At 40.5% G+C, this 14034-nt stretch overlaps 1 protein-coding gene across 4 annotated transcripts in view; it reads left to right on the forward strand.

Annotated features, from left to right (window-relative positions):
• Positions 1-13393, forward strand: part of RASA3 (RAS p21 protein activator 3) — a 177219-nt gene extending 163826 nt beyond the window's left edge. For all 4 annotated transcript variants that reach the window (XM_021414541.1, XM_021414548.1, XM_021414551.1 and 1 more), the window contains 6 exons: positions 3093-3199; positions 4167-4249; positions 8014-8225; positions 8990-9093; positions 10871-11054; positions 11523-13393. In XM_021414541.1, the coding sequence (XP_021270216.1) occupies positions 3093-3199; positions 4167-4249; positions 8014-8225; positions 8990-9093; positions 10871-11054; positions 11523-11598 (766 nt within the window). In that variant the 3' untranslated portion in view covers positions 11599-13393. The remainder of the gene's footprint in view (positions 1-3092; positions 3200-4166; positions 4250-8013; positions 8226-8989; positions 9094-10870; positions 11055-11522) is intronic.

The following is a 14034-nucleotide window of genomic DNA, read 5'->3' on the forward strand; positions in this document are numbered from 1 at the left end:
TTAGTAAGCTGAGCTGCTGCTGAAAGTAAGCTTTCATGGTAGTTCCCAGTCGTGCAGAAGTTAGGTTTTCAGTGAAAACGTGACCCCTTCCAGTTAGCCTCTGCAGTTCACTTCACTTCTCTGATGAGGGTCTGTCCCTAGAAGGAAGTTTGTCTATTTTAATTCTGTACATTTATCATTCTTTTGTTTTTGAAAATAAATGTATAGTTTGTAACATTTTCCCTCTAACTCTAAAACATGATTTTTTTTCTGCCTCTGTCTTTCTTTTGCTCCTGTCTGATTTTTTTCTGTCTTTTCTTGCTCGGCCTGTGGCTGCTGTTGTAAGGACTCTTAAACTAACAGTAAAGAAAGTTGATGGTAATAGTTCATGCAGGTAAGATGGTAGGGGCAGTTGGTGCTTTGCTGTAGCTACTGGCTGACAGCATGTCCTTCCTTCACAAGCAGTAGACTTGTCTGACTTAACTTTGGGAAGGAAGTAGTCTGTTTAACAATCCTGAAATGCCTGTGTAAAAGTAGCAGAGAACATTCTATTATTTATTTCTTAACACTGACCAAATCCTTTTTTTTTTTCTTTCTTCCTTAAAACAAAAACCTGCTGAAAGTAATGGATTTTTATCTGTAGGCAGAGGCTCCAAGAAAGCACTGAGATTTGCTTAATATTCATTGTGTATATCCTGATGAACTCACTGAAAGTAGTTAAGAGGTTGCACTTCAAGGCACTTCTTAAACAGCATTGTTGTAACTTGTTCTCAAGGTTACAGAGTGGGCTTCAGCTGTCTATTTTTCCTAGTGTTTTGCATTATTGCCATACTGTGTCATGGAGAATGGGTGGGAATTTTTCTCCAGATCAATTGGCTGGTTAGTGGGGTTTCTGCTTGTCTTTGCAATGTTTTTATTTCATTTCCTTTTCTTTTTTTCTTTTTTTTTTTTGTTTGTTTTTTGTTTTAATCTATCCTTCTATTAAGAATATCTAAATGGAAAGCTATGGCGTATGTACTCTTGAATGAATGCGCAGTACCAAAAATTTTAGTCACTGGCACTTGGGTTTGCTGGCATGGATCATGCCATCACTGCTTGATAGCTGTCTGCCTGGTTCTTCCCAAAAGGAGGAGAACCAAAAGGAGAATTAGTCTTGCCTTTCTTGTGGGTAAAAGTTGCATGCTGATGCTTCTAAGCAAAGCTAAGGCAGATCCAAACTTGGGTCTACCATAACCACAAGAAGAAAAGGTTTCTCCAGCCACCCTCCACTGGAATGAATTTTATCTTAGACTGTGTTTTCTTTTTCTTTTGTGCTTCTGAATATTTGCTCAGACTTCTCACACATTCTGCAAATATTAGAAACAAACTCTATTAAATTGACCTTGAAACTTCAGTGGTTTTGAACACTGGTCACCTGTCTGTGGGAAATAAAAGCACGTTCTTCCCTCAGCTATGTCAGCAATGAAAAATTTAATTAGAAATGTGCTCTTAGCTCTGCAGTATGGCGTTTGCTTTTCTTAAACAGGGAGGCTCAGTAGGCGTCTACAGTTTTGAGTAACCTTTTAAGTGTTGGCATGAAAAGAAACTGACCTGAAGAGCATACTGTCCAGCCCAAGGATATTTGCTCTTCCCATGAAATTTGCCTTAACCTTGAAATATGAAGTCTACCACCCAGCCAGTCAGCCCGGTGAAGACTTGAGTCATATGGTTGCATTAAATCTTTCTTAAGGAATCGAAGAACAAAGACTGAGACAGTAACTGACCATTTTAAAAATGGAACTGGTGTGTGACTATGAATGATTAACAAAGAATGTATGTATCTTTTGCTCTGTACAATGTTGTCAGCTTTTGCCCACACAAGGTAGAATGAGCAAGAGGCAACAGCCCAGCTGGTCACAAAACAGTTGAAGTCTGAAGGAACTTGGGCTTCTGTTTGAGCTTTGAACAGCCCTACTGTTCAGTTGGATGCAGTGTAATTGTTTCTGACTGAAGAGACCAGAAGCAAGAAATAGGATTGGCTGGTCTAAGCATTTTATCTCTGCTATTGAAAGTCTTCAACCAAATCACTCCCTGTTCTCTCTGTATGCTCTTTCTGCTGTATAGTGCCTTCCTACCTGATAAAAACCTGCTCTGTACTGAGTAGTTTTTACTGGCTCCGCTGTACAATTATTTATTTTGCACAGTAGTTAATGTAATGTGTAGAGTAGCCGTTAACAACTCCCTACTGCATATACATCTTACACCAAAAGTGAGGCTGAGCAGTATGAAATCACCAGGCATTCCAAAGTCACCTTGAGGCTTTTGGATTGATTTAGTGGTTACAAAGGTGGTGGATGCATCACAGTTCCTTGCAATCTAATTCAAGTTTGAAATTAATTAAAACTGACAATTCACTAAACGAACACCCTTCATCTGCAAAAAAAAAAAAAAAAAAAGGGAGTTCTGGCTTTCAATCATCAAATTGCTTTGTTACTGAATGTTGCTGAATATCCATTTCTAACTGCAGCATCAATATGCAATTGCAAATGGCGTTGTGGAACGTGGTGATTTTTTTAGAGCATGAGTGTGACTAAAGCATGTAAGCACAGACCCTGTGCTCCAGAAGCCTTATACCCGCTTTTTAGTTGTTAAACATACTTAAAACTTTTTGAGCTTAAAAAGAAGAAAAAGAAAAAAAGAAGACTTACAGAGGCTTGTGTCATCAGGCTTAGCAGATCCTCTTTCTGCTGCATTAGGAAATCTTTTAGCTGCATTTGTAACTGCAGAAGGAGCACATGATGCAGTTCAGCTAATTAACTAGAGTCCCTGTGTTCACTACAAATCAATCTACATGTCTTGCTCCATACTGAGATCTGGAAAAAGGACAGGTTTAACTAACAGATGCACTAAACCTATCCAAATGTGACATTCCTTGTCAAGACAAGGCCTCAATAATGAGAAAACACTATGTCCCCTCCTAGAGCTTTGCAAGTGCCATCATGTGTGTGTGTATATATATATGTATATATGTGTATATCTATATACATAAATACATATTTTATATGTATGCATATATATCTACGTAAGTGTAAAATCTGATTTATTGTTGTAACAGCTGTTGTCCTGTTTACTAGGTTCATGATCAAGAGAGCACAGGGAAGAAAACGATTTGGTATGAAAAACTTCAAGAAGAGATGGTTTCGCCTGACAAATCATGAGTTTACATATCAGAAAAGCAAAGGTAACAGAGGTTTGCCAGTCTTTTTTTACCATACGTTAAAGTGAAGATTGAATTTACTATAAGAACTGAACATTGAGATCTTGGTCTGTAGCTATAGAAGGCACAGTACAGAGAAGTGTTGTCAGCCTTTATGTTCTTGCCCTTTCTTTAATATTTCTATACTGATCGCTAGAGAAGATTCTTGGATAACACAGGACTATATAAATAAGCAGAATTTTTCATAGTATTTGTTTCATATTAGTTATTAAACATCATCCGTAGGTTTCAGTTACCTAGTAAATTGTCTGAGGAAACAAAACTCAGGAGCTCAAAATACCTTGCTCTTGTGGGTTTTTTTGCTTTTTTTTTTGTTTTGTTTTTTTTGTATTGAACATTGTCGGATGCGTTGGTGATGATTTATATAAATTCTATAGAATTGACATATCTGAGTGAAGTAGACTTGGGATTTGACTGCAAGCTTTGAGCCTGCAAACATTTGCTCTCTTAATGCTGTCTAATATCAAGAATTTAGCTTTTGACAAATTAGTTCTGTTGGACAAATATTACACAACAAATATGACTCCTGTCTATCAAATAAATAAATCTGGAGTGAAAAAGATGAAAAAAGATGTTCAGATAATGACAATCATCATTGCACACTCAACTTTGGGATCTTACATCACCACCATAAACCTAGTTCAGCTAAGCTGACGGGGATGATTTCGTTCACCTCCTCAGGAAATATATTGTGTCTTGCTGCAGTAGTCAATTTCTCAGAGATTTGCTAGCATAACATAGTGCTGTTGAAAGCAGAAATGAAATTAAAGTAATGCTTCAGGACCATGCTGGTAAATCCCTGCTGAGTGAAAGGTTTTTTCTGTGCAGTCAAAATGATCTTCAAAGGAACTGAATCAGCCCTCGGAGTAAGAGCATAGGGTGAAGTTGAGTTGTGAATAAGTTGCTCAGCCTCTGTGTATGTACTCTGCAGGTGATCACCCTCTGTGTAGCATTCCAATTGAAAACATTTTGGCAGTGGAAAGACTGGAGGAGGAATCCTTTAAAATGAAAAACGTAAGTAGGTCATCTTTGTTAACTTCCTTGTTAGGCTGGTCTGGGTCCACCAGACTAATCACCTTTTTCCCTTTTGTAACCCGGATTGGGTTTCTATTGAAAGATGTACAACCACAGCTGCTTGTTCTATATATAGTAGCAGGAGTTTCCAAAAGTACAGCCCATTCAGATACTTAACAGCGCAGTCAGCAGTCCTTGGGTTTCGTGATCCACAGCACACTGAGTACTGACCACTGCTGATCAGCTCTCTGGGTTCCGTAGCGTTAGACACAGGTACGGTAATCAAGTCCCTGCCCTTTCTGTTAGACCTCTCTGTTGTGAAGAAACTGACTGCATCTGTTTGTGAAGGATCACAGACATACAGCTGAGATAAAACTTACGGTTTATTGAGAGGAGCTGAGCTGTAATTCCGATTAACTCTTCAGTCAAGGCAGTCCTTAGCTTACGTTGAGTTTGCTGGGCTGAAATTCATTCAGAATATCCCTTTATTTAAAAGATTTATTATAAGAAAAATATCCCTTTATTGTTAACAATAGGAGATATTACTGTGAACATGAACAGAAACCATGAGTTGCTTTGGATTCTTAAATTCCTTATGAAAATAAAGGTAGCTACATCTATTCAAGAAAGTAAGATTCAGAGTCTTTCCAACAGCAGTAGAAAACTCATTATCACCTTCCCATAGTGACATTTGTATTCCCGTACATAAAAAGAATACTGCAGTGAGAGCAGAATTCTCAAAAAGCCTCAGCAGGTGTATTTGCAGCACATAGTCCGTCGGGGTGCTAAGTGTGATTAAAGATGCACATTTTCGATAAATATTCTGTATGTATTGTGCTCTGAGTTGCTCCAAATCTATTTTCATCACTCCTGATAAAGCAACATGTCTGGCATTAAAGCCAGAAAGTCTGTGTATTGCCTTTCAAGCAGCCTTCATTTTCCTTAAGCACACTGGGGGTGTAGAGTGGATCTAAGTAGTGTTCTGGTCTTCTGTGTTGTCTGAGAATCGGCTGGTGTTTTTGACAGCTTGAAAGTCTTGGCAACCACTTGAAATTCTTGTCTTAGTTGTTGGCTTTTCAGTAACAGTTGCCATATGCTAGTTCACTTAGGTTGGTATCCCCTTACAAAAAGCTATACCCCTTAAATCTTTTCCTTTGTTCAAATGCAGAAGGCTCCATTTACCTCTGCAGAGCACTGAAATTCTCTTCCCTGTTGTGTGTCAGCAGGAGCTGAGCTACACACTTCTCTTTCCTTCCATCTTCCTCTTTCCTTTTGTACCTATTCTCCAAACTCAGATTGCCAGTTATGGCCTGAAAAGTTTTATTAAAAGGACTCTCTCTCCAGTATTTTGGCAGTGCTGGACTGACCTTAGCAGCTCCTCCACTGCTGATATGTTAGTCTTTGTGCCTTTCTAATTATTGTCTGGGGTTTGTAAAGATACTAAATCCAGGGAAATTACTGTTGTAGCTTCTGTTTCATGCTGGAAGTGACATTGTAATTACAAGAAATCTGTTCATTCACAAATGAGCAAGTATATTTGCAAGACATGTTGAAAGATCCCAAGAGAAGAAAAGATCGCGCCTGGTATGAGCCTGCAACATTCTCCCCAAGGGCAGATGGTACCTGACTGATCTAGTGGTCTTCTATGATGGAGTGATGGCATCAGTGGACAAAGGAAGGGCAACTGATACTGTCTGCTTGAACTTAGGCAAGGCCTTTGGCATGATCCCACACCACATCCTTATATCTAAATTGGAGAGATACAGATTTGAAGATTGGACTGTTTGGTAGATAAAGAATTGGCTGGATGGTTGTAGCCAGAGGGTTGTTGTCAGCGGCTCTGTGTCCAGGTGGAGGCCAGTCACGAGTGGTGTGGGGTCTGTCTTGGAACCAGTGCCCTTCAACATGTTTATCAGTGACATAGACAGCGGGATTGAGTGTACCCTCAGCAAGTTTACTGATGTCATCGAGCTGATTGGTGTAGTTGACACAATAAAAGAGAGGGATACCGTCTGGGGGACCTGGACACACTCAAAAAGTGGGACCACAACAATCTAGTGAGGTTTAACAAGGCCTAAGTACATGGTGTTGCCCTTGGCTCAAGACAATCCTGGATATGAGTACAAAGAACAACTCATTGAGAGCAGCCCTGTGGAGAAGGATTTGGGGATCCTGATGGATGGAAGGCTGGACATGAGCAAGCAGTGTGCTTGCTCTGTTGGCTGCATGGGCTGCATCAGCGGAGGGGTGGCCAGAAGGGAAATGGAGGTTATTGTCCTGCTCTACACTGCCCTTGTGAAGCCCCAGCTGGAGTACTGCATCCAAGCCTGGTGCCTCCAGTACAGGAATGATGTGGAGCTGTTGGAGTGGGTCCAGAGGAGGGCCTCAAGGGCCAGAGGGGAGATTTAGATTAGATGTTAGGAAGAATTCTTTTACTTGGGGGGAGGAGGGTCTGGAACAGGCTGCCCAGAGAAGTTGTGAATGCCTCATCCTTGGAAGCACTCAGGGCCAGGTTGGATGGAATTCTGGGCAGCCTGATCTAGCAGTTGGCAACCTTGCCCATGGCAGAGTGTTGCAACTAGATGATCTTTAAGGTCTCCTCCAACTTAAGCCATTCTGTGATTCTGTGACCTGCCAGGTGCAGAATTCAGACCAATATTTTGAATCTTTGTAAGATGAATTTCTGTTTTCTTAGAAACATAGAATGTCTTGAGTAGGAAGAGACCCACAAGGATCATTGAATCCAACTCCTGGCTCCACACAGGACCACCAAAAGAAAATAATATATACACATATGTTTGTGTATGTACACATGAATGTAATCTTTTTTTCTGGTGCATCTTTGTTTCTTGAAAAGTACCACAGAAAAGTCAGCTGTTTGGAAAATAATATTCAAAATGATACGGGCAGTGCAATGTCTAATGGTTTGAATAATCAAATGGGAAAGTAGAGTGGGAAAAGGATGATTTAGGAATACCTTATAGAGGAAAACCTGTTAAAGTGAAGTATTTGCAGAAGCTAGAGGAAATGATCAGTGTGTGAGATTGAATCAGTGTAATCAAGCAATAAGGCTTGAAACCTGTGTCTTCAAAGGGAAGAAAATAAAGGCAGTTGTGCCATCTTCGAGCAGAAGCTGTTTTGGACAGGCGAGGGAGCTCTCATTTAGATTTTGTGTGCCCACACTGTAATGCAGAATTAATGTGTAATTATTTGAACCAGGCAATTAAAGAGAAACAGAGAAAACTGCATTACTGTGATTTGGAGCTATAGGTGGGTGTAGAACCGTGGAAGTTAGTAATAGGAAAAAATCATGCTGAAGTAAGTGTTAGAAAGACTAGAGATGTGGCAGTTAGAGCAAAGCTGCCCCAAGGGCTGGATCTGGACTCTCATTATTTCTCTTTTCTGCCTCCTGCTAACTAGCATTTCCTTTCAGCCCTGTGTTGGTTCCTTCTTCCAGCCATCCAAAACCTGGAGCTACAGCATTACTAAAATTGCATCCCTGAGGCTGACAACAAATCTTGCTGAGGCCCAGCCAGCAAGTTGATACTAGCTGCTTGTAAATCGTCTCCTTCAGGAACTGTATCTTTTTCCTTGTACCTGGTGAAAAGTCTTGTTTCAAGGGCACATTTGTTTTGTGTTAAAATATGTTCATTAGTACATTCTTTTAGTATGTTTTGTTTTTACAATTGCTCAGTCTGAGTCAGGTGCTATGCTCAGCAACTCATTCTCGTAGTTTATTCTGTGGTTTACTTCTGTGTTTACAGATGTTCCAGGTAATCCAGCCTGAGAGAAGAGTCTTGTATATTCAAGCAAACAACTGTGTGGAGGCCAAGGACTGGATTGATATACTCACCAAAGTTAGCCAGTGCAACAAGAAGCGCCTCACGGTCTACCATCCCTCTGCCTATCTTAATGGCCACTGGCTTTGCTGTAAAGCTACTGCAGATAATACTCCTGGCTGCACACCTTGCACAGGGTAAGGATTGATAACATGCAGGTCTGTATATTGCCAGGAGAAGGTGGATCACTGCATTCTGGCAGGAATGCAGGTACCAAGATGTGCCAGATAGCAGGCATTGCGGTATTTTCAGAGGTCAGCTTTGCTGTCACTTCTGATGCTGTCAGTATCTGCATATCCTAGTGAAAATGCTGAAATCTGTGGAGTTCAAAACATTGATAGGAGTTTACTGTGGGATAAGATATTGTGATTCTGGTCATCTGCTATTAGAAAATAAGCCAGAAATTCATTCAGTGTTCTGTTTGTAAATTTCTGAAACAGACAAGCATCTGCTTCAGGATTTAATTCTAAACTGATCTTCTCTGAGCAGGTTACTCGTGGTCTCTGTTAAATGAAGAGGTACCATCTTGTTTCTAGGAAACTTATTTTCATCTAAACTAGGGAAAGCAACGAGTCTGTAGTGGTAGTTTTTCTCAGAATAGAAAGCTTGGATAGCTGAGAATACAGTGCTTTGGCTCCTCCATCTGGTTATAACAGATTAATTCATCAAAATGTCTGGATACTGAGTCTTCTCTTACAAGTGAGAGTGAAAACATGCTGGATAAATCCAGGCATAGAGAAGTTTGAATTTGTCTTCCTTTTCTCTTGGGAAAAGTAGGAGGTTTTGTGCTATTGTGCATACAGTTTGTCGGCTTTCATGAATACTACTTTCATCCTTTTTGAGTGCTTCTTGTGCCATAATGCAGTGTTTAACTCCTACCTCTGTTCCTGATGCCTTGCAGAGGCCTACCGGCAAATATACAACTGGATATAGATGGAGATAGAGAAACTGAGCGCATCTACTCTCTTTTCAACTTATACATGCCAAAATTGGAGAAAATGCAAGGTGAGGCTGAACGGTCTTTGCAACTCTGACACACTTAGCAAGGAAAAAATATCTTTGAAAAATTGTGTTTTAGTTACACCAGCCTTGCGGATCAAATCCTCTTTAGCCGTTATTTGTTTCCCCTTCTGCTATTTTGAGGCAGTTGTGTGAATTATTTTTGGCACAGTGTGCAGTCTCATAGTCTGTGCAGAGTTTTTTTACGTAATAAACAGTTGTTTGAAATACAGTCTTAACCATCCTAAAATATCATAGGCATTAGAGCATAGCCTGGATGCTCTGAATTGACAAATCACTGTGTGGACTAAATGAGAAGTTTGCTGATCCTGAAAAGAAGCACCAGCGAAGTTGAGGTTTCAGTGGGACGTGGTTTTATATTACCAGAAGCCATGTGCACATTCCCTGATTCAGATCCCCAGAACAGGCTGGATCCAAATGGATATCCTAGGCAGGCGCTTTCAGAATCATCAACAAAAGCTCACCTTTGGGTGTCTGTGGAATGATCAGAAGTAGTGTTTGGGCTGAGAAACCCTTAAGAGCTGTGGGGAACAAAGATGTGACATGAAGGACAAAAGAAAGAAGAAACAGCAGAGGAAGTTAGTACTGGTAGACGTGCCAAGAAAAGTATCCGGTGTACATGGTGCCAGACTTGAAACCCCAGTTTAGCACAGGGAGTGGCAGGGAAGCCTTCACCGTGGCACTGATCTTTAAATAGCCCTTGATTTTATAATATGAGATAAGCTGGTGGTGTCAAACACTCAGATTGGAAAGCACTTTAATCCAGTCCTGGACGCCATGCAATTGCGAACTTAAGATCCCCCACCACTTCCGAGCTGTCTGAACCAATGCCCAGCCTTCCCCTGTTCCGAATCCCTGCTGCCAGAGCCAGCATCGAGTTTCAGTGTCAGGGAAAAGGACGCAGGTTTGGCACGGGCAGTACGGCAAGGGGAAGGACAGCTGAGAATGAAAGAGCAGTAGAGCTGGAAAGGAGAGGAAAAAGAGTAAAACACTCTCTCCCTTTCTGATATGCTCACCTTCAGTGATAAAGTAGATCACGTGGTGGATGTGATGCAAGTGTCCATGTAAGCAATGTCTTGATGTAGCCAGGAAGGCTCCCTGGATAGGTTAAGGATTGTGATATTACGTATGACTTACGGCTTAGAATAATTCCCTAAAAAGGCAGTAGTCATGACATGCTCTGCTTGTGCTTGTTGTATGTATCTTTTCCAGAGTAGTGTTGTAAAACATCTTCCATGATTACTGCAACCTATAATTGTTTAGAATTCAGTCTGTTGTGAAGCACCGTACTTAATGCTGCGTATGACAGTAGCCTCTCCTTCTGACAAATAAACACTTGATTTCATGCAGCCCAATCCTGCAGCAATCTGGCAGATAGTTCCCAAGTTCTGTCAGAGTTCCCAAAATGTATGTGTAGTAGTGCTAGTGATAATGTAGGTGAAAGCATTGCCTGTACAGCATAGGACAGATATGCATAAAGCCAGGAGCAGCTGCCAAGCTTGCTGCCCTTTCTTTTTGATACAAGGAGTTGGGACTGGGCATAAGCCAGCTGCTGTGCCTTCAAACAGCCCAGCAAAGGGCAGGGAACTGCTCCTTCTGCTGTTGATGTTGGCCCCAGTTCTGTGGTAGTTACAATGATAAAAAACAAAGAGAACTGTTGGCCCGTATGAATCCTAGACTGGCTATTTTTAGTCTGCTTGTCCTGTTTTTTATTTTCTCCTACCTATCTGATACCTATCTTGTACTTCTATTTCTTCTGTAGAGGCCTGCGGCAGCAAATCTGTGTATGATGGACCTGAGGAGGAAGAATATTCTACATTCATCATTGATGACCCTAAAGAGACATATAAAACACTAAAGCTGATTATTGAAGGTGTTGGAACTTTAGAGCAGGAGCATGCTCAATATAAGAGAGATAAGTTTAAGAAGACAAAATATGGAAGCCAGTAAGTATGGGTTGTCCCAGCAGATCAGTATTTCTGGATCTGATATTTCCCTTGCTTGTGTTCTGGTCTTCACTGTATTCGTATTCAAAAAGATCCTGAAAATACAGACAAAGTAAGATTTTGACTTATTATTGCTATCACAACATTGTAAATATTTAAAGCACTAGGAATATCTAAATGTTTGTTTTTAATTCATGAAAATAATTCATAAAAATAAAATACGCCTGATTATTTTTAATTTTGAGCCTATGCATGTGAAATGAGCAATAAATACAATAAATACCAGGGTCAATTCAGCAGACAATCAGTTCTTCCACTTGAAGGAATATGCAGTATATAATTACCATTTTAATTTTGAAAATCAAACTTAGGCAAAATGTTGTGTTCTGTTCTGATCTTCCGTTCTGACGTTGCGATGTCCTGGCAGAAAATTCTACGTGTAATACTATTTCTTTTTTTAAATTCTAGGGAACATCCTATTGGTGACAAGAGCTTCCAGACGTACATTAGGCAGCAGTCAGAGATCTCAGCACATTCCATATGAAGTGTGAAGGATGTCACAGGCAGTGCTGAAGGGTCGATCGGTGACGCTAAACAGCAAAGTAAAGGGAAGCCACACATGTAGCAAAATGTATGGATGAGTGTCAAGCTTACAAACTTTGAGACTTGCTAAACGTATCGTCTTTTCAAGAAACTGTTATAATAGTTGCTATGCACTTTATTCATCTGGTTATTGACAGATGATAAAACTCTGCCTTCTAGGCAGTTGTTGTCTTGTGTATTTTTAAATTTGCTTTGGTTTCTTGGAATCTAGTGATCAGTTCAATGATCGAGGTGTGTGGACTTCATCTTGACAACTCCCATGCAGTTCCTTACGTTTCAGAAACCAAGCGTGCTGCCAGTATGCAGCATTTTCTAGAATTGTTGTTTGTAACTGGTTTTGTTCCTGATTAATGTATATTATGCCACACCCCTGCGTGCTCTCTTAGGAAAAGCTTAGTAACACTTTGCTTTTAATGCCTGCATTTAGTTAAGAAGCAGAGAAAAAAGCTCCTAGTGTAATCTCTTGCGTTGTAGCTTGTATTATGAGCGGGCCGAGGTGCAGGCCTTTTGTTTTTACAGCAGCATAATTTTTTGCTAAACGTGCACAGTTTTTAATAGAAATTCAGATCTGAATGGTACTTTTGATATTTTTGAGATACAAAGTCATTTCTCCAGGCACATTCAGCAGACTTCGGTTTTGAAGATGAAATCTCAGTGTTGTAACGAAACTGACTCTCACAGATGTGAGTAAGAAAGAAATGAACTGAGGTCAGAGCTACATGTCCCTTTTTATACAGACTGGTAATGGTAATGTTTGAAAATCTGCCAGCTGGAAGGCAAAGCAAGCTGGTTTTGATGACCTCGTACCGCCGCAGCAAGGAGGATGAATGGAACACGTCTGGCAGATGAGACAAGCCGAGTCCCAGGCACAAAAGCCGTCAAGATGACTTTTATGTGAAAGGATGTTTAAGCACTGGAGTCTGCGCTGCCCTAGTACCACTTGCTTTTCTGGAAAATAGATTTCTACTTTCCCAAAACTGTTTTTAAATACTTTTTTTTTTTTTTTTTTAAGAGACCTGCTAAAGGATATTTAGTATATTAACACATATATAGTAACTTGTTAATGTTCTGAGTGTAGTAAAAAATGGAATGAGCTGTGTATCTCACTAATACCAACAAAAGTCATTAGGGAGGGGAATAAAGATCTGCTAAATATTAGATATATATTTATGTATGCTGTTTAGTTGTACTCGGTAACTTTCCTCTGTGTAAGGGTCTGATTTACAAAACATCTAGCTTTGATGGCACAGAAGCTTGCATGATGGACTTTACGCTTCTGTGGGGTAGAAGCTAGTTTTGGTGTTAAGCTGAATTGGAACAGAAAACATTGAACTATCAGTTTAATGTGAAGGTGTCTGTATCTTTGCTTAAAGTGTTACAGAGTAACTCTCAGCTGTGTCCTCAATGCATCCCACATGAGTTAAGATGGCTGAATTACTTTGAATGCCTCTGTTTCTTAGTGATGCTTTTAGGAATGAGGTTTTCTTTTTGTTTGAGTATATAGTAGACCACCTCCTAGTAGACAGTAGATGATCTTTTATTCATCTTCACCCAGCAGACTGGGGAAAGGGAAATAATGACGTGTTGCAGAGATGCATTTTGGACTCAAAGCTTTTAGCTGCCATGAACTGCAATTTTTAACATGTATTTGTAACTTAATATTGTTTATAAAATACTAATGACCTGTTATGTGTGTTCTACTTGCCAATTAAAAGAAATGTTTTATTTCTGAAAACTGCGTGTACATTTGGAGTCTGTTTAGATTCACCATGCTCACCGGGGGTGGCTGTTGGCAGAGCATCAGCTGTTCAAGGTGGCCTGGATGGAGATCCTTGTGAGTGCAAACCAATCTCTTGGGGCTGCTGTGTCTCACACTCACTCTTCTTTCTGTCTCTGCGCCTTTCCTTGGGTCAGCATGGCACCTGTGGGATTCTGTATTGAACCAAACTGAGCACCTGAGCCAGCCATAATCTAATGCAGCAAAGAAGGCAGTTACTGCTCAGCTATAGATCAGCCTTTTCAACTGGTTCCTTGTGTTACTACGTAGTTGCTGTTGCTGTTAGGGACCATGCTGAAAGGACAGGAGGGAAGAGTGGGAGTGTAGCACCCTGCATTTAGATTAGCCCACCACCTGTCTGAACAGGACTTGTTCTGTAACAAAACGTGGGCGCACCTTGGTTTTTGCAAGTCATCCTGTTCTGTGGTGGTTTTCTTCAGTATCTGTGGAAGGTTTATAGAGTTTATCAGTCCTCTCTGGAGACTCATGTGAATGAAGCTTTGGCTCTGAGATGTTCTGGGACAAGCTGCACTTTGTAGTTCTGTTGGGGACATTTGCAGGAATATCTAGTGCTAGTCAATAGCACTGCTGGGAGAGAAA

Source organism: Numida meleagris, chromosome 1 (assembly GCF_002078875.1).
Source record: "Numida meleagris isolate 19003 breed g44 Domestic line chromosome 1, NumMel1.0, whole genome shotgun sequence".
Lineage (NCBI taxonomy): Eukaryota > Metazoa > Chordata > Aves > Galliformes > Numididae > Numida > Numida meleagris.